The 25,653-nt window shown below is 45.1% G+C and overlaps 1 protein-coding gene across 1 annotated transcript in view; it reads right to left on the reverse strand.

The window, feature by feature from the left end:
- PRPF38B (pre-mRNA processing factor 38B) overlaps window positions 1–25,653 on the reverse strand; it is a 66,382-nt gene that overhangs the window by 29,284 nt on the left and 11,445 nt on the right. The window contains exons 2-3 of the mRNA XM_068240098.1: window positions 25,211–25,279; window positions 5,079–5,230 (exon numbers count right to left, since the gene is read on the reverse strand). Of these exons, the coding sequence (XP_068096199.1) occupies window positions 5,079–5,230; window positions 25,211–25,279 (221 nt within the window). The remainder of the gene's footprint in view (window positions 1–5,078; window positions 5,231–25,210; window positions 25,280–25,653) is intronic.

Genomic DNA, 25,653 nt, shown 5'->3' on the forward strand with positions numbered 1-25,653 from the left:
TGTGATCTCTGATCTGTGAGTGCTTATCTAATCTGATTTCTGCCTACCTGTTACCGATTTTTGCCTGGACTTGGACTACTCTTTGCCTGCTGCCTGCACTGACCTCTGCCTGGATTTACTATGGCATCATCCTCCAGAAGGCGTCTCACCGTGGAAGCGCTGGCGAAGTTGGAGGACAGCGATCTGAAGTCACTGGCGGACTCCAGTGACAGTGACGCACCTGGGGATCTGTCATCCGACCCAGATAGCGACAGCGACTCCATCACCAGCGAAGTTAGTGATGTCCGGGTTTGGTGCTCCATCGACCTTTCTCAGGCTCCACCACCGCCCCCACGTTTCCCTTTTACTGGGGAGCCTGGCTTGAAGGAGTGCGAGTGCAACCCCCTGGCATACCTGCAGCTTTTCTTCTCAGAGGCGGTTATTGAGAGGATAGTAGGAGACTAATCGCTATGCCACCCAACAATTGGCTACTTCTCAAGGACCCTTTTCCAGAAGCAGGACCTGGGAGCAGGTAACAGCAGCGGATATTTGGCTGTTTTTGGGCCTGATCATTCTGCAGGGAGTGGTGGGGAAGCCCCTGCAGAAATGGTACTGGAGCACGAATAAGATCATTGCGACCCCCTTCTTCGGTACAGTTATGTCCGAGTACGGTTTTTCCCTAATAATGAAATTTCTCCACTTTTCTAATAATGAAACTTTTTGAGGAGTCGACCCACCCTGCTCCAAAACTAAAAAAAAAAATCTGGGAGGTCTACCAGATGGTGGTAGAAAATTTTAGGACCACGTATGTGCCACAGAGGGACATCAGCGTGGACGAGAGCCTGATGGCCTATAAGGGGAGGCTGAGCTGGCTCCAATATATTGCTTCCAAGCGGGCCCGCTTTGGGATCAAATCATACACTCTATGCGAGTCAAGTACCAGATACATCTGGAATACTATTTTGTATATGGGAAAAGGCACAAAATGTTGTCCCAGGTTTAGTGAGTTTGGGGTGGCGACATCGTCTGTATTGTCCCTTCTGGAGCCTTTGTTGGACAAAGGCTACTGTCTCACCACAGATAATTTCTATACCTCCCCTGAACTGTCTGAGATTCTTATAAAGCATAGGACTGACACCTATGGCACTGTTAGGGCTAACAGGAGGGAGATGCCGTCGGCCTTTGCCAAGCAGAAGCTGAAGACTGGGGACATAGCAGCTTGGCAGAAAGGCAAGATGTTAGCCCTCCGGTGGCGGGACAAAAAAGACGTCTGTCTCCTCTCTACTGTTCACGACACCTCCACTGTCCCCACCAGAACGAGAGGAGGAAAAGATATTGCAAAACCGCAGGTCGTGGTGGACTATAACCACACCATGGGTGGTGTGGACAGAACAGACCAGGCGGTGACCTTTTATCCTGCTGTAAGGAAACAGCAGAAAAAATATAAGAAGATTTTCCAGCACCTACTGGAACAAATCATTTGGAATGCATACATTCTGCACAAGCAGGGAAGTGACAGGCCAGTGACGCACAGTGACTTCATCTGGAAACTGTGCGAATGTATCTGTCTAAGGTACCAGACTGCATCAGATGCCAGAGTTGGACGCCATGCCTCTTATGTGGTAAATCCAGAGCGCCTCACTGGCCGCCATTTTATGGAATACATTCCACCAACTCCCAAAAAAAATATGCCCCAACTAGGACATGTCATGTATGCTGCATCAAAAACAAGGGGAAAAGAATCAGGAAAGAATCATGATTCTACTGTCCAGACTGTGATGTTGCCCTGTGTGCAATTCCTTGCTTTAAAATATACCATTACGGGAGGTGTATTCGGAGTACCGTATTTTCCGGACCATAAGACGCACTTTTTCTCCCCCAAAAGTGGGGGGGGAAAAGTCAGTGCGTCTTATGGTCCGAATACTACTTTTCAGCCGGCACCAGGTGTCCCAGGTTTCCCCTCACATGCACATATAGAAGTGGCCTGCTGCTCTACTTACTGTTTGTTGAACCATATGTAAATGCAAGTAGAACTAAGGATTGGCAAAAGTGGTCGCTCTATGGCCCGCCCAAAAAGGTATCGCAGCCACTCAGTGTCTCAGCGTCAACCATCTCTATAGTGATCTGAAAAGCTGGGCGCTGATTGGCTGCCGCTGTGGATGACTCGTGCCTCAGCCAATCAGACTCGGAACATATTAAAGGCCGGCTATCAATAGCGGCGAATATGTGTGTCACAATCGTGGGTTAGCAGATAAATACATGGATTATAACTCGCTGCCAGACCTGAGCAGGCAGTTTACAAGCTGCTATTATTGACAGTCCTGCAGGCAAACACGATCATATATAAAGCGCAACTTCTCGGTATTACGATTGTTTTTCCCCCTCCCGCTTACTGGATGTGCACGCTCTAGCCTTTCAGCGCAATTAGCAGGCACCGTGACAGCTGAGGTCTCCTCTCTGATAACGCAGCCTTCTCTGAGTCTGTGCAGGTGCCTGCTAATTGTGCTGAAAGGCTAGAGCGTGCACATCCAGTAAGCGGGAGGGGGAAAAACAATCGTAATACCGAGAAGCTGCGCTTTATATATGATCGGGTTTGCCTGCAGGACTGACAATAATAGCAGCTTGTAAACTGCCTGCTCAGGTCTGGCAGCGAGTTATAATCCATGTATTTATCTGCTAACCCATGATTGTGACACACACATATTCGCCGCTATTGATAGCCGGCCTTTAATATGTTCCGAGTCTGATTGGCTGAGGCACGAGTCATCCACCGCGGCAGCCAATCAGCGCACAGCTTTTCAGATCACCATAGAGATGTTTGACGCTGAGACACTGAGTGGCCGCGATACCTTTTCGGGCGGGCTATAGTGCAATCCCCAGCGACCAACAAGAAGTCCTCAGCCAATCATTGCCAGCAGATCTCTCTGGGACTGCACTGTCATCAGGGCCACGAACTGCCGGGGAAACACAGGAAACTACAAGCTGTAACCCACAGTATCTGCACCACCATCAACACCATTTCTCAGGAGGACAGTCACAGTTTAGAGAGCTGGCAGCATGGGGAGCAAAGTGAAAGAGACCTGGAGATGAGGAGATGGCAGCATCGCATCGGCACAGCTGGAGGGGATCTGGGGTGCTGGTGGTATGTATGGTTTGTTTGTTGGGAAGGGGAGACTGGGGTGTGGGGTATATGAGGAATTGTGTGGAGGAGGGGGTAATGTCATATATAGGGGTCTGAATCAGAGTGTGTGGCAGAGGGGGGTGCTGCTTAGGAGAGAGAGATCAGAAAGTTACTGAAGGAGTGAATGTTTGAGATTATGGTACCAGGTATGTGGAGGGAATGCTGGTCTATTGGAGGCAAGAGTGTATGGGAAGAGAAGACTGGCAGATGTAGGGCGAGTGGTAAGGGTGGCCTGAGGGTGCGGTGAATGGGAAGGAGGGGGTGGTGGTGTAACTGGGAGGCAGCAGGGTTACTATAGCTAGGCAGTGTATCTTAGGAGATAGAGATAGCTTGGGGGAGGTGACACTTCACAAAACGCTCCTGCATCCTAGATGCACCAGGCTTAGAATATTTTTTTCCCTGGTTTTTGGCCTCTAAACCTTGGTGCGTCTTATGGTCCGGAGCGTCTTATGGTCCGAAAAATACGGTATATATGTACATACTGCATAATCTGCTGCCTTATTTGTACAGTTTTATTTCAGATTATTGCTACATTTATTTACTTCAACAATTTTGTGTTCCTGACTTTTATTTATATGCAGAATGTCTACCACACTTTTATTCTGATGTATTTTGGTGAGTTAAGACTTAAAAATTGGAAGCCTAAAATTCATGAAAAAAAAAAAAAAATGTACCGCTTATGACTCCTAATTCCTGACAGAAATGCACCGCCAGGGAGGTTAAAGGGAACCTAAACTGCGAAGGATATGGATGTTTCCTTTTAAAATTATACCAGTTGCCTGGCAGTCCTGCTGATCCTCTGCCTCTAATACTTTTAGCCACAGCCCCTGAACAAGCATGCAGATCAAGTGCTCTGACTGAAGTCAGACTGGATTAGCTGCATGCTTGTTTCAAGTGTGTGATTCAGCCACTACTGCAGCTAAGGACAGCAGCAGGAGAGTCAGGCAACTGGTATGGTTTTTAAATGAAACAGTCATATCCCTCTCTCAGTTTAGGTTCCCTTTAAAGTGAACCCGAGGTGCAAATAAACTGATGAGAAACTATATGTATCCTCTTACTTCAAAAAATGACCATTTTAAAGTATCCCATGGTTTTATTTTATAAACATTTACAAAGTAGGTTGAATTTTTTTTGCCTACTGCCTCTAATCAGTAGCAGCCTATTAAGTATCCCAGAGTTAGAAAAAGGTCAACACATGTATTTTATCTCTCCCTGCCCTCAGAAGTTGCATTGTTCTCCCCGGGCTTTTTTAGCCGGGTGCTCCACCCGGCTAGTTTTGGTGAGCACTCGGCTGTCAACAGCTCACCTCCTCCTATGCTGTAAGCCGAAAAGCACCGGCCCTGCATTGTCTCATCTCGCCCCACCTAGCTACTTTTTCATGCCACCCGACTACTATGTTATGCCAACTAGCTGAAAAAAAAAAAAAAAAAAGTTGAATTCTACTAGGAAACATTATGGGCTGTAATTTGGTTATCAGTGATGTTTACTATATTCCCAACAAGGTAACAACAAGAGCGAAGCTGTCACTTCCATGCCTAGAAATTAACTTTCAGGCACCAAAATAAAAAACCAGCCTGGTTATATATTTTGTACTGTACATACATGTTTATCTCATGTCACATATCGCCTTGGGTACACTTTAAGCTTGTTTCTTCAGTCACACAAATTAAAAGACAAAAAAAACAAAAACAGGAAAATGAATGGTCCTCAATAGCTTCGGGACCCATATCAAAAATGGGGAGAAAAAAAAAAAAATGTAGGTGGTAACCTAATTTTGTCCAAATTAACTGCAAAAACACCTTGTTCTCATGTACTGGACATAAAAAAAAAAAAAAAAAAAAAAAAAAATCTCAAGAATCTATAACAGCATAAATACGCTGAAGATCCGTAAGCAGATTTCACTTGAGAAGGAACTTACCTTATATACATGAAACCAAGTGCTCTAATATATGGAGAGTCAGTATGTGTGATGAGACCCATTACTTGCTTTCTGGTCAACTTCAATGTAAAAAGCTTATAGAGCAAACAGAATGCTGTTGATACAATACCTCCAGTACCAACTCCACGTACCTGCAAAGGAAATGCATATATAAATTAAAAAAATTATCAAAAGGGTCTCTAAATATGAGGAAAAAAAAGCAGTAGGGCATTTCATAACAAAAATTAAAAAGGGTTCCCTCATAGCAGCAAACATGAAACTGCTAAATTGCTTGGCACAGCTATACCAGTATTTTGTCTATTTCATGGGAGTCCGTTTATAAATTCTTTGAGTCTTATTTTTTTAGTATATACCGAGGTTGACTTAAGTAGAGACAGTTAACGCTGCCTATACCCTCTGCTGATTATGGCCCGGTGCACACCAAAACCCGCTAGCAGATCCGCAAAATGCTAGCAGATTTTGAAACGCTTTTTTTTATTTTTCTATGGCGTTTTGCGGATTGCTGCAGCGGATTTCAGTATAGTAGATTTCATATATTGTTACAGTAAAGCTGTTACTGAACAGCTTCTGTAACAAAAACGCCGGCAAAACCGCTCTGAACAGGCGTTTTTCAGAGCGGTTTGCGTTTTTCCTATACTTAACATTGAGGCAGAAACGCACCCGCAATCCAAAAAATGCCTCACCCCGGCATTTTTCATTTCTGCAAAACGCCTCCTGCTCTGGTGTGCACCACCCCATTGAGATACATTGACCAAGCGGATCCGCAGCCGCAAGCGGCTGCAGAAACGCTGAAAAAGCCGCTTGGTGTGCACCAGCCCTTAAAGAGTCTGAAGGCTTAAAATCATAGCTGCAACGCCGCATTCCTGTGAAAGAACAAAGTCTTTATAACACACACACACACACACACACACACACACACACACGGCAAAATTCAGGGATCGCTTCCTGGTAAAGGAGTATTTTTACTGAGAGGGGTGGGGAGAGGCGGAGATTGACTCCAGCAGAGGCAGAGCTACATCACAAAAGCACTGCCTCCCCCGGGCAGCCGAATCCACGACCTGGAAAGTCGTGGAAATTTGCCCTGGGATTTGGGGGGGGGTAATAAATAGATCTTTCTGCTGCGGGAATGCAGCGTTTCAGCTATCATCTTATTGCTGAAGAGGACTGGCAAGTAAAAATATTTTTTAAGGCTTCAGACACTTTAAAGTAGTTAAAGTACAACTATTATGGCGCCCATACATTTAGCGATTTAGTGGTCCAGTTGACCATCCAGTTTGCTAATTGTACCACATTGGATGAAAACTGGTGCCACAAGCACACCGGATTTATGATCTGATCAATTTCTGTCCAAAATCGGTTAAATGTATAAGTCGAGAATACTGGAAAATCTCAGACCGACGTAGCTGATTGAGTGCGGGGTGGTAATGGTCGATATTGCGATGACCAACACACAAGACAGACCCTTGGCCACTGTCCTACCAAATATAGAATGCCCCCCCATGCAGTGTACATAGTTACCTGTCCCCACTGGCACAGTCCCCCCCAACCCCGTTTGGCACCAGACACGTGTTGGCTCTCGCTGTAACAGCGGGCACAAGGATTGACAGCGGAGGATGCTGCAAATCAGGAATATTTTACATTTGGTGGGTGACCAGGCAGGTGGCATTGCTAAGTCGATAGATTGTTTTCTGATAAAATTCATCATGAAATCTATCTGTGGTGTATGGGCAATCAACAGACTTGGTCAATCTGCCCATACATTGCTAGATGTCAAGTTATCTGCTCCAATAGGGTAGGGCTACTGTTAATGTCATAGCTGTATGTTAATCTAAGTTTTATATATATATATATGCACTTAATAGATAGAAGGTGACACCAATGTTTAATAAGGCCAATGTAACACAGATGATTCAGATGAATAGAGTTACCCTTTAAAGTCAGTCTTAGATTCTTTCATTGCAGACATGCTCTAGCCAAGACCTGGTACTGTGTGAGTTTGTCTCCTCAGGAATTTCTAAACTGATATGGCGTGCCTGATACTGCTACCTCCCATCGGATGGTACAAAAACACACTAGTAAAGGCCTTGGAAATAACGATGAGAACAGGATGCCGGAGAGATTGTGAGCTGCAGTCCAGACCAGGTGCAAGGCTGTGAGAATTCTCCACCCTCCTGGAGTGAAAGAAGAAGGCACTCTGACACTCACATTATTATTGGACAAGTAAATTACATCATGACCACGTAATTTGGAGTATAAGAACTGGTGCACAGCGGAAGTTAGATCAGAAACCTTAAACTGCCTTGACCCTTTTGCTAGGCTTATCTGGGTTTCCCTCATGTATACATGTGCCATTTTTGAATAAAGCCATAAGTTGTTTTTCTTTTCATCTCCGGACTTATTTTTGAAATCTTGGTGTATTGGTAAGTAAGTGACTTCCACATTTTGGTCCTTCGAAAACGGAATCGATTCTGTTTTGCCTGGGGTACATCTCTGAAAACTGGGGGTGATGATCCCAGTCATCCCAACAAAATAAGTCCTCCAGGGTGAAAATTCCCTGTAAAAAGGGGCAAATTCTCAGAGTGGTATACCCAGACGGGACGGAGCTCGGATCCAAGAACCAGGATTTCAGGAGATGCTTTGAAGAGCAGCGGGCTTTACCTTTTTTTTGGTGTGTTTGTGTGTGAATGTGTGGCCGGCCACGGATTGAGCGGATTAAATTGATTGTCAACGCTGAGAGCTATCAAGGTGCATCAAAAAAGTAAGTAGAGATTTGATTTTATTCGAGTACTGCATGACAAGTGAGTTAGCCGGGGTATACCTGTGATCTGTAAAAAAGCTGGCAATTTTACAAATTGTCAGTCGTGGTATCTGCGAGGTGGAATAGATCCTCATTGACCGGATGAGGAGAAACAGCGGATACCACGCAATAGCCACAGGGCAAAAGTAATCCAGGGCGAAAGTGCAAGCCGGATTTAATCCAGGGCTACAGCAGCCGGGTTTAATTCAGGGCTCAAGTGCAAGCCGGATTTAATCCAGGGCTACAACAGCCGGGTTGAATTCAGGGCTCAAGTGCAAGCCGGATTTAATCCAGGGCTACAACAGCCGGGTTGAATTCAGGGCTCAAGTGCAAGCCGGATAATAGCCGTGGTTATCATCACTGATTTGCTAGGCTGGGTAGTAATTCTCGCAAAGCGCGCCCGAGTTACAGCGGCATTCAGTGAAGCGTACTATTCAGCAAGTCGGCCCCAGCACAGTATCGGTCCACTGGGGGGCAGCGGCGGCTGAGCAGTCATATCATAGGAAACAGGTCACAGGTACCCCGAAGTAGAGTGTCAGGCAGAATGGGGCAGAATGCAACTAAAGCTCAACTTCTCCGTGCAACGGATGATGAGCTTCTCATGCACCGTAAAGACCCCCGCTTGACAAAGAAATGCGAGGTCTGGCATGAGATGTTCAAATTCCCGGGCAATTTGCACCCGAGACAATGCAGGGCATTGATAAAGGCTATAGAGGAGAGAAGTAAAGGGAAATTGATTTTGCAGAATAAATATGGTTTGCAATTGGCGAGAGAATGGCGAGATGAAGCTGACAAGCGTAAGAAGGAACTGTGCTCCTTTTATTTTGGGAAGAAAGCGAGTGATTTGGAGGGTGAATATGGTCATAGTGTGACTGCACAGGATGTTGAGAGCGAGAGTGAAAGTGAAAGTGGAGATGTGCCTGGAGCTGAGGCTGGAGAAGCACAAAGGCTGAGGCAGAGATCCCAATCCCCTTAGCAGAGTCCAGACCATAAGTCAGGACATCCAGCCCGCTCCTCAAGTACAGGAAACATCAGTGAGCCCACTAAGTCCAAACCTGTTAATAGACAAACTGAGGTGACAACGTCTGATAGACAGTTGCGGGGGCGAAGAACCTCAGGAACCCGAGACAGAGTACCCTCAGCCTCGGGCATCAAACAGGAGGTTGATCAGTTAGCTGTGACAACGGGAGATCTGAGAGTAAGTGCAAATAGTGAAGAACAGCCATCTCAGACCCCGCCGAAATATACCAACATTTACCCACCGCTCCCACACCCTCAACTTCCTTCCTATAATCCAGGCGCCATCTTTATGCACCCGATGGCAGCCATGTCACAGCTCCCGGGTTCCGCCATGTCACCATATCCATCTCCCACCACATTGCGACAGCCGGCGGTGGCCATTTCAATGCCTACTGAAAAGTGTAACCCTGAACCCGCAATGCAAATGCCTATGATAGAGCTCCCAAACGGAGCAGGGCAAACCATACAGGTTTACAGACCCTGGACAGAGGACGACATGTTGAATGCAATTAAGACTATACCAAGCCAGAGAGAGGATGTGGTTGAATGCGTTAAACAACTGACTGAGTTGAGACGGAGTTTTAAGCTGACTGCCACTGAATGTGAGAGAATTGTGAGAAGAGTCTGTGGAACTGGATGGGTGAATGTCGAGGGTAATTGGAGTGCATGGGGGCCTGGACGACTTGCGACTGACCCGCCAGTAGAGTTGGGTTGGGATAGCTCAACCTTAACCACCAGGTGGGATGCATTGATCCAACGAATGATAACATTTTATAAGATCACCCCAGATTTTACCAAGCTTTCTACGATTTCCCAGAAAGCAAACGAAAGCGTGGATGATCTGGTAGCACGGGTCATGGATGCTTTTGAAAAATACAGTGGGTTGCAGAAACCTGCAGTGCTTGATGGCACTACACCATGGGAACAACAGCTCAAAGCACAGATTGATAGGGCTTTAAAGGAAGAATTACAGTGGACAATGCATAAACATTTCATTACATGGCGTACGTGCAGTGTGACAGAGTTTTTGGAGTATGCCAGGCATGCAGAGAAAATTCTGATAGAAAAAAAAAAAAAAAGCGGGGACAGAAGAGACATCCTGCTGCGGCAGCCTCCTATTCCTTGTCCACCTGCAACCAGGGCGCAGGTGGGGAGGGTGCATACAGTGGAGATGTCTCACGTCCCCGTCCCCGTAGATTTGTGCATGACTAGGCAGGGAAGAGTTGAGCCGTGACACTATTGTGATCGATTATGCTGACACAAAAAAGCCTGAAATCCTTTTGTCTGTATCGAGTGTTAGAATCAAGTTTTTGATTGACACTGGTGCATGTAGGTCTGTCCTTGGGACTGGTTTAAATATCCCGTGGGAAAAGTTGGGTACAGTTGTTACACACAATGCCGGTGGTGGGTTTGAAGTGTCCCCAACCACTAAACCGTTGCAGGTTTTAGATGAAGTCAGGCAGAACTGTGTTTTGCAGTTTCATAATCTCTGCAAGGTGCCCAATTAATCTGTGTGGCTGGTTGGCACACGTCACCACACATCACATAGCAAATGGATGCAGGGATTTGGACTATGAGCAAAAGTACCCGATGAGGAGAAAAGTCTGTGTAGAGATTACCGGACTATGGGAAAATGCAGGTGGTTATGTTCTGTATGAGGTTTCAATCCCAGGCTGGGACAGTGTTGAGACAGACGGCATCCTGCAGGATGAGCTGTTTGCTGTCCCGAACTCCGCCCCTCATGCTTCACTGTACAAACCGCAGTGGGGATGTTGGGACACGGCCGGGATTCTATTGAACAAGTGGAAAGAAGGAAGTGGTGAGGGCATTAACTGCCCACGCCACCTTCAGACCACAGGAATGCTGATACACCTGACTAAACGACCTGAAGAAGCTGACAATGTTGATTTTGCAGATGCGTCCTGACATGAGTTGTCCGGTGTCCCAGACAAGCTGTGGGCACAATCTGACACTGACGTGGGCCTGATACAAAATTCAGAAGTGTCTGCAACTCACAGTGCAACTGCTCTGTTTCTTAGCAGAACAGGGCCACAAGGCCTCACGTAAATAAACTACAGTTCTGTCAGCCCACTGTTAAATATTTAGGACAACTCATTTCAGGTGCAGGACGTACTATTGAGGATACGCGGGTACGAGCTATCCAAGATATACCAGAACCTGTGACAAAGAAAAGACATGATGACGTTCCTTGAGACCCTTAACTACTGCAGGGCCTGGATTATCCATTGCTCAGCACTGGTTAAGCCTTTGTTCAATGCCATCCACACTGACCCAATGGCAATGACTGACAAAGTCACCTGGACAGATGACTTGACTATGGCATTTGAGAGGTGTAAGTCTGCGCTGCAAGATCCCCTGGTTTTAGCCTTCCCTGATTACACGAAGGTTTTTAAACTGTATGTTGATTGCAAAGATAAATGCATGACAGCTGTGATGACACAAACTTGGGGAGACAAACAGAGGCCGCTAGGTTTTTATTCTAAGCCTTTGGATCAGGTTGCATGTGCCTTGCCGTTTTGTGTATAAGCTGTTATTGCTGCTGCGATGGCTGTTGACATAACGGCCACCCTGGTCCTCTACCATCCACTAGAGGTTCTTGTTCCCCACGCAGTGCATGCTCTTTTGTTGCAGGATAAAATGATGTTACTTACTCCTGCCCGTCACTTGTATTGCACTGCCACTTTGCTGGGTCAGCCTCACCTTACAGTGAAACGCTGTACCACACTCAACCCAGCAACTTTAATCCCGACCCCGCTGCAGAGGGTGTTGAGCCTCAGCATGATTGTGTCACAGAGTCACAAAAGGTCTTTCTGCCCAGAGAAGACCTGAAGTCCGAACCAATACCCGGAAGTACACTCGTCTGTCGATTGGCTCTGCCTCCAAAGATGCCTTAGGAGTGAACAGAGTGGGATATGCTGTTGTTACCCTGGATGCTGTTTTGGAGTCTGGTCCCTTACCAATCTCCTACTCCGCACAAGCTGCAGAGATTCATGCACTCACTTGAGCCTGTGTGTTGCACAAGGGTGAAGTTCTCACTGTTTACACTGACAGCCAGTATGCGTTCTCTGCTTGCCATACCTACGCTGCACAGTGGCAGAACCGTGGCATGTTAACTGCGGCTGGGAAACCAGTCCGCCATAAAGACTTATTGCAACAGCTCCTTGATAGTGTACTGCTGCCCTCGCAGGTAGCTGTGGTAAAATGTATGGCACACATGCATGATGACTCTGACGTTACCCGTGGCAACAATCTTGCAGATGCTGAGGCGAAATTGGCGGCGCTGCGCCCTCTCCCAACTTCTGAGCCATCCCATCCCTTCTGCCCACTACAGCTGCCGCCTCCCCTTCACTCTCTGACACTGATCCCTCTCTGCTATCAGCCCCCTCCCCTCTCATCATTCCATCCTCTGCAGCGATCACCACTGATCTCTTAGTGGAATTCCAGAACAATGCACCAGCAGCTGAAAAGGCTCAGTGAGGAAGGGCACATGCAACAGTTAATGATAGCGGCCTCCTCTGTGTCAATGATGCCTTATGCCTTCCCAGACTTTTGTACAGATTATTGGCTCTTGTGTTACATGGGGTCACCCATGTCTCAACGGGTGGTATGATGGCTATAGCCACCAAATATTTTTACTGTCCGGGCATAAGCACCTTTTTTAAAAAGGTTTGTCTCACAATGCACTGTATGTGCCCAGCACAACACAGGAAAGGTATTAAAGCCACCTATTGGTAAAACACCTACACCACATTACCCCTTTCATACCATTGCACTGTATTACATTGAACTCACTGCAAAAAGGCACCCATTCCCTGTTCAGGGACAGAATAGACAGCATCCTGTGACGGGAGGTGTTGGCTCCTGGGCCCTGGAGTGTGAGGAACATTTGGCTGAGCTCCAGTCAAGACAACATCACAGCGGGTGGAGGGAATATTAGAGATTTTCCTCCATTCAAAGCGGGCACAAGCCCTGAACAGGATGATTGAGGAGCTAGATTAGGGAGAGTTGGGGCCCGCTTAATTCCCAGAGTTCTTTAAAAAAAAAAAAAAAAAAAAAAAGTATAATATATATATATATATATATATATATATATATATATATATATATATATATATATATATATATATATATATATATATATATATATATATATATATATATATATATATATATATATATATATATATATATATATAAAGAAATGGGAATCTTGGATACAGGATACTTTAAGACTCCAAGTGGAAAGGGAGTCATTATTTCTATGCTTTTCATTGGGACATTGTGGATAGTGTTAGAAGCCCTAGAGCATTTCCAAACACCTCCTTCAGCCTTTCCACAAACTGATAATGTAACTCACAACCGACCAAGGGTTAAACGGGATGCCATAAATATAGGACTGATGCGAAGAGGACAGGTTGCTGTAACAAGAGAACACCAGAGCTTAGTGTTCTGGTATAATTCTTCACAAATACAAGTGGCGACTTGCACCTTTGACTACTGCCAGGTTGTGCAACGCTGTAATTGGCACTGTAGCCTTTATGAAAAAGGACAATTTTTCATTTGTGTGACTGATGACCATTGGGGGTATAAATGTAGTTCTTGGAAAGCAGCTGCCTGGAACACAGGTACTGACTGGGGATACAGACCTGATCCTGCCATGACTCGGGTTGACAGAAATGGGGTGCCCCTTCACTCAAGGATGACCTTAACAACAGCTGGGGGAGCCTGTATGCCTGGAAAACTAATAGATAGTTCCCAGCGCCTGACCCTGAATATAGAAAACCCGAGCCCTGGAGATGCAGGAACGTATGTGATAGGCATGCATGTCCCAGGGTATACAGGGGGGCCTCTGGGGAAGTTTTCGCTCAGGGACATGTACAAAAACCCTGAGTTTAAAGTCATGGAGCATGAGGATCAGGAACCATGGGTACAGGCCCTGGCTAACCCTACATTTGAGGAGACCATTGCCATGGAGACAGGATATTCAGATACTAACATGTGGCTTGAATGGATAAGGTACACAGCCAAGCAACATAATATGTCGGATTGTTATGTATGTGCAGGAGCAAGGCCACACCTTGGCACTGTGCCACTTCCCCTTCCAGAGGGGGGTGAGAAATGTTTTCTGTCACTCTATAGGAGTAAAGGTCAGACCCCAGCCACAACAGATCCACTCTGTAAAATGTGGATAGACCGATACCCATTGAAGGAAGGTACCCCTGATCAAATTGACCACTCAGCAACTGTGTACAAGGGTAACTATACCTGTTATAACAGTACCAATTCAGGTGGAGTAGATGTGGGTGAATTTCCCCCTGGTTACTGTACTGTAATGAAGCAAGCAGACCCTTTCCTACTATTTCATCAGACACACTCCCTTGGTGATATCTACTGGTTGTGCGGTGATCTTAAATTACGCCCTAGATTGCCACCAGTGTGGAAAGGTCACTGTGCACTGGCCAAACTCATTATGCCCATACATATGTTTAGAGAGAGTGACTAGGATTTTGAAAAAGAAGCCCACAAGATCTTTAAGAGAGAACTTAAAGGTAACCTGGACCCACATGTCTTTTTGGATGCAATAGGTGTCCCCAGAGGGGTTCCAGATGAATTTAAGGCCAGAAACCCAGTGTGGGCAGGGTTTGAGTCTTTGATTCCACAGATCACCATTAACAAAAACGTGGAGTGGATAAACTACATATATTACAATCAACAAAGATGTGTGAATTTCACGCGTGATGCTCTGCAGGGCTTAGTTAATGAGTTAGGCCCAAACTCCAAAATGACATTTCAAAACAGAATGAGTCTGGACATGATGCTTGCCGAAAAAGGAGGAGTTTGCAAATTTCTGGGACTGGACGGGGCCTGCTGTACCTACATTCCCAGTGAAACTGGCCCTGATGGACGGGTGACAGAAGCTTTGAGGAAACTGACTGACCTATCAGACGAGTTAAAAAGAAACTCTGGTGTATCCGATTCCTTTACAAAATGGTTCAATGACTGGTTTGGAAACTGGAAGGGTTTCCTAAAAAATGTTGGTACCATGATACTTATTGTGATACTCATGTTCAGTTTTTTGGCTTGTTGTGTCATACCCCTGGCCAGGAAATACTTAAGCAGTTTCATAAAGCAGAAAACTGATGCTGCCATGTTTTCATTCCAACATGAGGAATACAATGACAGTGAGGAGGAGGACAGCTTTATGGGGAAGCACAAATTCCCAAAAAATTGACTTCTCAGTTGTGTAGATTGTTTGATATCTGATAAGATAGTACACTAGAAGCAGTAGGCGTCAAATAAATACATATTTATATTTTGCAATGCTACAAGGCTACGATGAAAGCAACTGCTAGCTTCCATTATTTAAGAAGTGTTTCAAGTCTATGTAGTTGAACCCCTTGCCACCTTATACATATATATGTGCAACAGGGGGGGTATGTTAATGTCATAGCTGTATGTTAATCTAAGATATATATATATATATATATATATATATATATATATATATATATATATATATATATATATATATATATATATATATATATATATATATATATGCACTTAATAGATATAAGGTGACACCAATGTTTAATAAGGCCAATGTAACACAGGTGATTCAGATGAATACAGTTACCCTTTAAAGTCAGTCTTAGATTCTTTCATTGCAGACATGCTCTATCCAAGACCTGGTACTGTGTGAGTTTGTCTCCTCAGGAATTTCTAAACTGATATGGCGTGCCTGATACTGCTACCTCCCATCGGGGGATGGTACAAAAACACACTAGTAAAGGCCTTGGAAATAACGATGAGAACAGGATGCCGGAGAGATTGTGAGCTGCAGTCCAGACCAGGTGCAAGGCTGTGAGAATTCTCCACCCTCCTGGAGTGAAAGAAGAAGGCACTCGGACACTCACATTATTATTGGACAAGTAAATTACATAATGACCACGTAATTTGGAGTATAAGAACTGGTGCACAGCGGAAGTTAGATCAGAAACCTTAAACTGCCTTGACCCTTTTGCTAGGCTTATCTGGGTTTCCCTCATGTATACATGTGCCATTTTTGAATAAAGCCATAAGTTGTTTTTCTTTTCATCTCCGGACTTATTTTTGAAATCTTGGTGTATTGGTAAGTAAGTGACTTCCACACTACCTAACCCGAGAACTATACACAACAGTTTGTAAATTACTGTAAGGTTAACAGACTTTAACTTTGCTCAGAAGCTTGTCAGTTGCATGCCGCACTGCCACTGGATCAGGGCTGTGGAGTCCGTACAAAAATCTAGGGCTGTGGATTCAGAGTTGGAGCAATTTTGGGTACCTGGAGTCAGAGGTTTCATAAACTGATGAGGCAGTATTTTTGTACTGACTTTACAGCCCTGCAAAAGTCATCTGAATACAACTCAGTTTATGAAACCACCGGCTTTGACTCCAGGGCCTCGATTCATCAAGACTTATCGAATTGGTTAACGACAGTTCAGTAAAATACTGAATTCGTTAAGTTGATTTCAGGATTCATCAAATTTATCTACAGCTGTTAGCGAGCATTCGGTAATCATTCGGTAGTGATGCGTTAAAAAAATGGAAGAACGTGCAATTCATGAAAATGAAAGTGGGCGTGGTTAAATTTAGGATTAGTTATCTCCTTCACTGCTCTGTCGTTATTCCTGACAGATCATTGCTGACAGAGAAGATGGAGCCATTTGAAGTGGTTATGTATCAGCTGAGAGAAGGGCAAGAATAAGGTCTAGAACTACATCAATTTGCAGAGCATGGATTTGCTATACCAGGACTTCGGCATTTCTCTTGAATCATCTTGTAAGAGAACACAGGCAGGGTTAACTAAATTGCTAGCTGCACTATATTTTTTAGAAAAGTGTCCTATCAAGCCGTAGCTGGCGAAATTGTGGTATTGTCTCAAGCCACTTCCAGAATCCTGTTCTAGGTGTTAAGCCCTATTCAGAATGTTGCTACGTAGTGTTCAAAGGACTGCCTTTTACCCACAATTCCATGGGAATCTTATGGCCTTGTGTTAAATTACCGCTGTGGTTATCTATTTCACACCGAATGCGGAAAAAGCTTGATGAATACAACTAGAAATCGATAAACTTCGAATTCGGTAATTTAACAAACTGGAAAAAGTTATCTCAAAGACAATGATGAATCGAGGCCCAGGTCCCTAAAAATGCTCCAACTCCCCAGCCCTGATAAGGATCTAAACTTTATAACTTCAGGTATGATTTAAAGTGACTCTATAACAAATTTTTCAGCCTTAGTTCTTCTATCCTATAAGTTCCTATGCCTGTTCTAATGTGCTCTGGCTTACTGCAGCCTTTCCTAATTGCACTGTCTCTGTAATAAATCTTATCTCCTTTCCTCTGTTGTGTGTCGGGTTAAGGCTTGAATGTGTGGAATGTGCAGGGCTGCTTGTGATTGGATAGAAGCGATACACACCCTCTGCAGGCCCCCTGCACACTCTGTATGACTCACACACTCTGTTTATGTGAGCCTATCACAAGCTGGTTAGTTTGTTTGTAAACACTGCCTAAAACTGTTAATTACAAGCCAGGATTGCAGCAGAGAGTGGCAGAAACAGCACAGAGGGGCCCAGGAGAAAAGACCACACTTACCTTCGGTAAGGTCTTTTCCAGTAGTCCAGGGGACAGCACCCCTCCTTTGAGACTTGTCTCCCCTCCCAATTCTGGACAGGAAGCTATTAAACAAATAAATTTGCATAATGGACAGCAGTACATGTATAAATACAAGCCGCTCACAATGATTCCTCAGTAATAATAAAGATGACCCGGACTCACCATACAATGCTTGCAACATTTCTTTCTTAATAGTTTCCCACATAGGGTGGGAAGTAGGGGTGCTGTCCCCTGGACTACTGGAAAATACCTTACCGAAGATAAGTGTGGTCTTTCCCAGAACGTCCCTGGGACAGCACCCCTCCTCTGAGACGATAAACAAGATTCTCATTAGGGTGGGACCACTGCTTGTAGAACTTTTCTACCAAAGACTAGATCACCACTTGATAATAAATTTAGTCTGTAATGCTTTACAAATGTATTTTGGCTGGACCAGGTAGCCGCTCTACAAATCTGCTCGGTGGAAGCTCCAGCCCTCTCTGCCCATGAGGTTGCGACACTTCTTGTAGAATGAGCCTTGACACAAGTTGGAAGAACTTTACCCTGTGATTGATATGCCATCAAAATGGCCTGTCTTATCCATCTAGCAATAGTTGGCTTTGACGCACGGAGCCCCCTATTCTTTCCAGCAAACAGTATGAACAAAGCATCTGTCTTCCTCCACGATTTAGATCTTTCCAAGTATTGAAGCCGACACCTTCTGACGTCCAGGGAATGAAGCTGTTTCTCCTTCTCAGACTGTTTCTCACAAAAGGAGGGAAGAAATGTCTCCTGAGTTCTGTGAAAAGTTGAAACTACTTTTGGGAGAAAAGCAATATCTGGCCGTAAAGTAACCTTTTCCTCTGAAATAATACAGTAGGGAGGCTTAATTGACAAGGCCTGTAACTCTCCAACCCTTCTTCAGTGTTCTCCCCAGAGCCAAATAGGTGGGCGCGCCGCCCGGGTAAGGTTACACCCCCGCCCGGCTGCCAACACGTGGCTGTAATTGAAGTCTGGACTGTTCTGCTCCTCTGCGTCATAAATCCCCACCTACTGACAGCACGTGCCTGTGAATAGTGAAGCCAATGCTGTTCTGCTCCTGCTCCTCTGTGTACGAGATCTCGTTGAGCTCGTACAGTCACTGAATTAGCATGGACTGGACTGGGCGGGACATTTACATCCTCATCAGGCAGCCGCTGAGTTCCCAGGATCGTAAGTCAGGAAGCCAGTCAGTGAGTGAAGCTGCGGGGTCCGGGGAATGGGATTCTGGAGAGGAATGTTATGTGTGCCTGCAGCTCCTGTGTGAGTTTGTGTGAGAGCAGCCCCGCTGTCCCCCTCACCCCCTCCATTGTGAAACTGTTCTCTGGAAGCAGCCAGGGAGACGTTTGTAAAGCCATTAAGCCAGAACTTCTCCCTAGCCCCCTCCAGGCAGAACTGATAAGGACCCGGGGCTTGCAGGGATGAGACTGCAGGGTCCTAATGCTGACCTGCTAAAGTAAAGGTGCCCATACATCTAGCGATGATGGGCAGATTCAATCAAGAGACAAATCTCTCTCTGATCAAATCTGATTAGAGAAAGATCTGTTGGGTGCCCATACACCACAGACCGATTCCCCATCAATTTCAGCATGGAATCTCTCAGGAATCATCCGAATCCGCCGCCTCGCCCCCCCCCCCCTGACTGTCCCCAGAGGAGCTCACACTCTAATCCCTACCGATAGTCATAGTCTAATGTCCCTACCATATTATTATTATGTATTTATATAGCACTGACATCTTCTGCAGCACTTTACAGAGTACATAGTCATGTCACTGACTGTCCTCAGAGGAGCTCACACTCTAATCCTACCATAGTCATAGTCTAATGTCCTACCATATTATTATTATGTATTTATATAGCACTGACATCTTCTGCAGCACTGTAGACAAGACAAGACAAATAACATTTATATTGCGCTTTTCTCCTTGCGGACTCAAAGCGCCAGAGTACTGTACAGAGTACATAGTCATGTCACTGACTGTCCTCAGAGGAGCTCACAATCTAATCCTACCATAGTCATAGTCTAATGTCCTACCATATTATTATGTATTTATATAGCACTGACATCTTCTGCAGCACTTTACAGAGTACATAGTCATGCCACTGACTTTCCTCAGAGGAGCTCACAATCTAATCCTGCCATAGTCATAGCTCTGCCTAAGCCACGCCCACATTCAGTTGCATGGTAACACCCATTTTTTTTGTGCTGGCCCTTCATTCCCCTGGTCGCTCCCCACCCGGCTACTTTTTCATGCCACCCGGCTGGAAAAAAATTCTGGGGAGAACACTGCTTCTTGCTGAAGTAATCGCAAGAAGAAATGCCATGTTCAAGGACAACCGTTTTTACGAAATTTGGTCAATTGGCTCAAAGGGAGGACCACACATGGCCTGTAAAACTATGTTTAGATCCCAAGATGGGGTTCTAGGAACCAATACTGGCCGTAACCTCTTAATTGCCTGGAAAAAACGAAGAATGAACTCTTCCTGAGCTAGTCTTCTTTGTAAAAAAACACTGATTGCTGCTGTTTGTACCTTTAGTGTACTTAGTCCTTTTTCAAATCCTGCCTGCAAGAATTCTAAAACTGATGTTGATGAATGAACATTCATAGATCTCTCCAATCACCAGGTATTATAGATTCGCCAGGCCTTCTGATAGATTAGTCTTGTTACTTTCTTTCGACTTTGAATCAAGGTTTCCGACAGACCATCTGAAAACCCCTTAGATTTTAGAATGTTCCACTCAAGTTCCATGCAGAGAGATGCATCTGCTGAAAATTTGAATGAAAAGCTGGTCCCTGCTGCAATAGATCCAGACGTTGAGGCAAAAGCAATGGAGGACTGATCGATAACTTCTGTAATAGACTGAACCACAGTCTTTTCGGCCAAAAGGGAACTATCAAAATTACTCGGGCCCTGTCTCAACAAATCTTGCTTAGAACTCTCGGAATCTGGGATAGAGGGGGAAATGCATACATCTGCCTGACCCCCCAATCTATCGAGAAGGCGTCTATCGCCCATGGCCTGTCCTGGAGCCATAGGGAGCAAAAAAGTTGCATTGCTCTTCCTTGCAAATAGATCCACCTCTGGATGAGCCCATGCTATGCAGACCTCCTGGAAAACCTCCAAGTTCAGGGACCACTCGTCCTGCAATAGAGCCGATCTGCTTAGGTAATCCGCAAGATGATTGTTCACACCCCTCAGATGCACTGCTCTGATGGATTTTAAATTGCTTTTTGCCCACAACAGGATCCTTGATGTTTGAGACCATAACAGGTGACTCCTTGTCCCTCCCTGCCGGTTGATGTATGCCACTACACTGGCGTTGTCTGACCACACTAGAACATGACAGTGGCTGATGTAACTGTGAAAGTGAAGTAGGCCCATCCATACTGCCTGCAACTCTCTGCTGTTTGATGATCTTCCTTTCATCAAAGTGGACCACTGCCCCTGAGCTGGTAGAGAGAGTCTATATGAGCTCCCCATCCCCAGGAGCTGGCGTCCGTCGTCATGATCTTTTCGACTGGAGAAAACCACTGTCGACCTTCTGACAGACGTACTGGATTCTGCCACCAGCTGAGAGCTGCCTTTACTCTGAAAGGAATCACTACTCTTTTTTCTAATGATGTTATCTTTCTGTTCCAATTTTTTAGAATCCAATTTTGAAGTATTCTTGAATGGAGTTGTCCCCACTGGACTGCAGGGAAGGAGGAGGTTAGAAGGCCTAGAATTGACATTGCCCTTCTTAGCATAATCGAACCTGTGGTCTGAAAAGAAAGAACAGCATTAAGGATAGCAGTTACCTTTCTCTGAGGCAAAAACACTCTTTCATCAAAAGTGGAAATAACAAAACCTAAATATTCCATAGTCTGTTTAGGTTGAATAGATGATTTAGACCAGTTAATAAGCCATCCTAAAGATTGGAGCAACTCCAGGGCTAAATTAATCTGGACTGACGGAATCTACTGACTCTCCCCAGAACAACAGATCATCCAGATAGGCTAAAACATTAATAGATCTTTTCCTCAAAACAGCTAAACCCTCAGACATGACCTTTAGTGAATAACCAAGGAGCCGAGGCTAATCCAAAAGGTAGAGCGTTCAACTGGAAGTGCCTTACCTCTTCCTGAACGCTGATGGCAAACCATAGGAACTGTTGAGACTGTAGGTCTATCGGGATGTGTAGATAGGCGTCCTTGAGATCCAATGATGCCAGGAAGCAATCCTTCTGTAACAAACTTATAACAGAATTGATATTGTCCATCCTGAATTTTCGGTACTTTACGGCCTTGTTCAGGCCCTTCAGATTGAGGATGAAGCGGAACTCCCCCTGGGGTTTCTTTACATGAAAAACCGGTGAATAATATCCCTGACCTCTTTGGCATGATGGGACCTCCCTTATAACTTTTTTGTAGTAACATAGTCACTTTCTTTTGTAATGCCACTGATTGGATTTCTGTTTTTGGTCTTTGATTTACCCAGAACCTTCGCGGAGTGGGGGTGGGGGGGGGGGGGGGGGGGGGGGAATACTGAAATTCTATGGCATACCCTTCCGACACAATCTTTTGTAGCCAATGATTTTGAGGAAGAAGGAATCAATGTTCGTAAAAATGGGACAGTATTCCCCCCACCGGGATCCTGACGTCATTGTTTATTCTGCTGGGAGGTATGGGAAAAATTTGATTTGGCTTTTTGAGGCCTACTTGGCCCCCATCTTTTCCTAGAAGAAGTTTTGGGATCTTGCTCTGGTTTAGTGGCACGAAAGGAAGATTTGGGAGGAAAGGATTTCCGCTTTAAAGGAAAATTCTTTTTAGCATCAGCAGTTCTTTCCAAAGTCTGCTCCAACTTCGAGCCAAAAAGAAATCCGCCTTCACAAGGTAAACTACATAATTTAGAGCGGGAAGAGTTATCTCCCTGCCAAGTCTTTACCCATATACCACGTCTAGCAGAGTTTACTAAAGCCGTGGTCCTGGCCGTCAATTTAACCGTATCATCTGCAGCATCAGTGAGATAATTGGTGGCATTGAACAGTTTAGGAAAGTCCTTCAATATTTCTTCCCTAGGAACCCCAGAAGCAATTTTGTCCTGTGTTTCCAACAACCAGAATTTTAAAGGATCTCCCCACTGCTGAAGCTACTGATGGATTAAAAGTTAGTGATGAGGACTCCCATGCTCTTCTAAGGAGATTATCCGCCTTTTTGTCAATTGGATCCTTTAAATTTCCAAAATTCTCGAACTGTAAATCTGTTTTCTTTGATACCCTGGAAAAAGATGGATCTAGTTTGGGAGATGTACCCCAGAATTTCTGGTCTTCCGCACAAAACGGGTATCTACGGATTAAGGAACGAGGCCAAAAGGCTCTCTTTTCAGGTTCATCCCACTCCATTCTTCTCTAAAAGATATGATTAGAAAGAACTGGAATGAAACTGGATTGGAGATCCGACAAACCTTCGTACATCTGATCCAAGGGTGTCAAAGTCCTCTGTTCAACAGTAATACCCATAGCCGTATGCATATCAGATAACAGATCCTTAATCAGGTCTGGAGAAAAGGCAAACTTTTGCCCTTTGTCTGGTTTATTCGCTGTATCATCAGCCGAAATTTCCTCAAAGGAAGATATTTCACCCTCCTCCTCAGAATTATCTGAACCTTCTGAATCTTCTCCCCTCTTTCTCTTGGGACCAGGTAGGGAAGGTATAGGGATAGGGCCCTCAATATTTGACGAAGTGCCCTCCATAGGGGAAGTGCCTTCCACAGGGGAAGTGTGCTCCTGAGGATCTGAAGTTACAGCTGATGAGGATGATGCTATAGCAGAATCCTTAATTTCTTTTATGGCTGAAGACATTTCTGAACGCATCCAACCCATTAAATCTTTGAAAACCACTGGGGATTCATCCTTTACAATTTTATCTGTACAATATTGACACAATTTCTTTGATGAAGGAGCAGATGATGATATACGATTGTTGAAGATAGCACATCGTCTTTCTTTGGAGGATGTGAGTGTTTACTCTGAGTGGACTGAGAAGATTTATCCTTTTCCTTATGTCAGCTTTTGAAGATTTAGGCCGCAATATATAGATAAGAAAAACTATCAGTCCCTTCAGTGTATACTTAAACAGCATAGTCTGCAGAAGCAGTTTAAACACTTTCTCACCAGAGAGGGTTCAGAGCCAGTCTCTGCAGATTGCAGTAAAGAAAGGCCTGCGGCGTCCTCCACGATCCACCAAACAGCATTATGTCATGGACAAACAGATTATTTAAATCTTACCCTCCTCAAAGAGAGAGTCTGAAGCGAGAATAAATCTCGCTTCAGACCTCATAGATAGCAGGGGCATGTGTGCCCCTGCTAAACCGCCGCTATCCCGCGGCTTAACGGGGGTCCCTTCACCCCCAAATCCCCTCGGTGCAGCGGGGGAGCGCTTCCTGGTTGGGGCAGGGCTAACCGCCGCAGCCCTGCCCCACGTGCGTCTGTCAGCACGTATCTCCGCCTCTCCCCCGCCCCTCTCAGTCTTCCTTCACTGAGAGACGCAGGGGAGAGGCGGCAATGCGCCGCTGATAGACGCGACTAGAGGCAGGGCTGCGGCCGTTAGCCCTGCCTCCAGGAGCGACCAAGTGTTGCAGTGGGGGGTTTGGGGATGAAGGGACCCCCGTTTAGCGGCGCGATGGTGGCGGTTTAGCAGGGGCACACATGCCCCTGCTAACTATGAGTTCTGAAGCGAGATTTATTCTCGCTTCAGAGTCTCTTTAATTACCATCAGCTGCCTCTGTTCCCCTGCAGCCAATCGCCGTGGTGATCACCGCCGCGGCTCTGCAATCATGCGATTAGTCATGTGGGACGCCAGCACATGACGTCATCGCGCTTCCGCCGGAACTTCCGGTTAGCGCTCTGCTGTCCATAAAACTTCTGCACTCTAAGGAGAAGCCTCCACCACGCTGGGCGCATAGCACACAGTCCCCTGCTCAGCCCTTCCTTGCCTGCCCCACGCGCTGCACCTGCCGCCTGACATGGGAGCACAGAGACCCCTCCATCACCTCTGTCCGGGACAGGAAAAACAACTGAGGAATCATTGTGAGTGGCTTGTATTTATACATGTACTGCTGTCCATTATGCAAATGTATTTGTTTAATAGCTTCCTGTCCAGAATTGGGAGAGGAGACAAGTCTCAGAGGAGGGGTGCTGTCCCAGGGACGTTCTGGGAAATAAGGAATAGAATGGTATGCTTTTTAGTGCAAGAATATTAGAGTACAGATTCTCTTTAAGCCAGATCAAAAAAAAATAAAAAAAAAAATCACCAAGCCAAACCAAAAACACTGGATCAAATGCTGGATAACCCAACCCGTGCTGCTTGCCTGCTGATGTTACATCCAAAATAACACCCAGTTTATGGGAATATGTGCACTTTACTGAAAGAACCACAATGAGTCAAGTAGAAAACTCATCTGGGTATTACTGGTACAAATATGCAAACAAACTTTCTATTAGAAATACAAGTAAAAGAAGGAAAAAAAAAGTGAAAGCCTATTTCATAGACAAATGTTTTTACTGAATTCATGCTGGAGATAGAACAACGAAAACGTGGAGGCACGTACTTGTACTTACCCCTCCGCACATCCCTGTCTGCCCAGCAGTTTTCCGACTGCCCTTTTCCCAAGGCTCAATGTGAGTTACCTAAAAGTAAACAAAGTCTTCTTAGAGCTAAATAACCTCTGCAGTAAAACATTTGCAAAAACAAAATACTTAGCAGCGAATATTTTTCTTCATCGTATCGGCGAAAATACTTTCCCCTTCTTGCCTCAAGGCCAGTTTTCACTGAACAGAAGATAAGGCCCGGTACATACAATGCAATTTTCACTTCAGATGGTATTTACGGTAAAAATCAATCTGTTTCTTGGTTGGAAGGAGATTGGACACGCTGAAAATATTTATCAAAATCCTATCGTTTCAGGTGTATGTGCTTTCAATTCATTTTTGCCAATATCCAATCGGGGAAAAAATGATGGCATATATGTGTACGTTAGCGTTTTTTGATATCTGAGCGATGT

This window comes from Hyperolius riggenbachi, chromosome 6 (genome assembly GCF_040937935.1).
Source record: "Hyperolius riggenbachi isolate aHypRig1 chromosome 6, aHypRig1.pri, whole genome shotgun sequence".
In the NCBI taxonomy this organism is placed as follows: Eukaryota; Metazoa; Chordata; class Amphibia; order Anura; family Hyperoliidae; genus Hyperolius; species Hyperolius riggenbachi.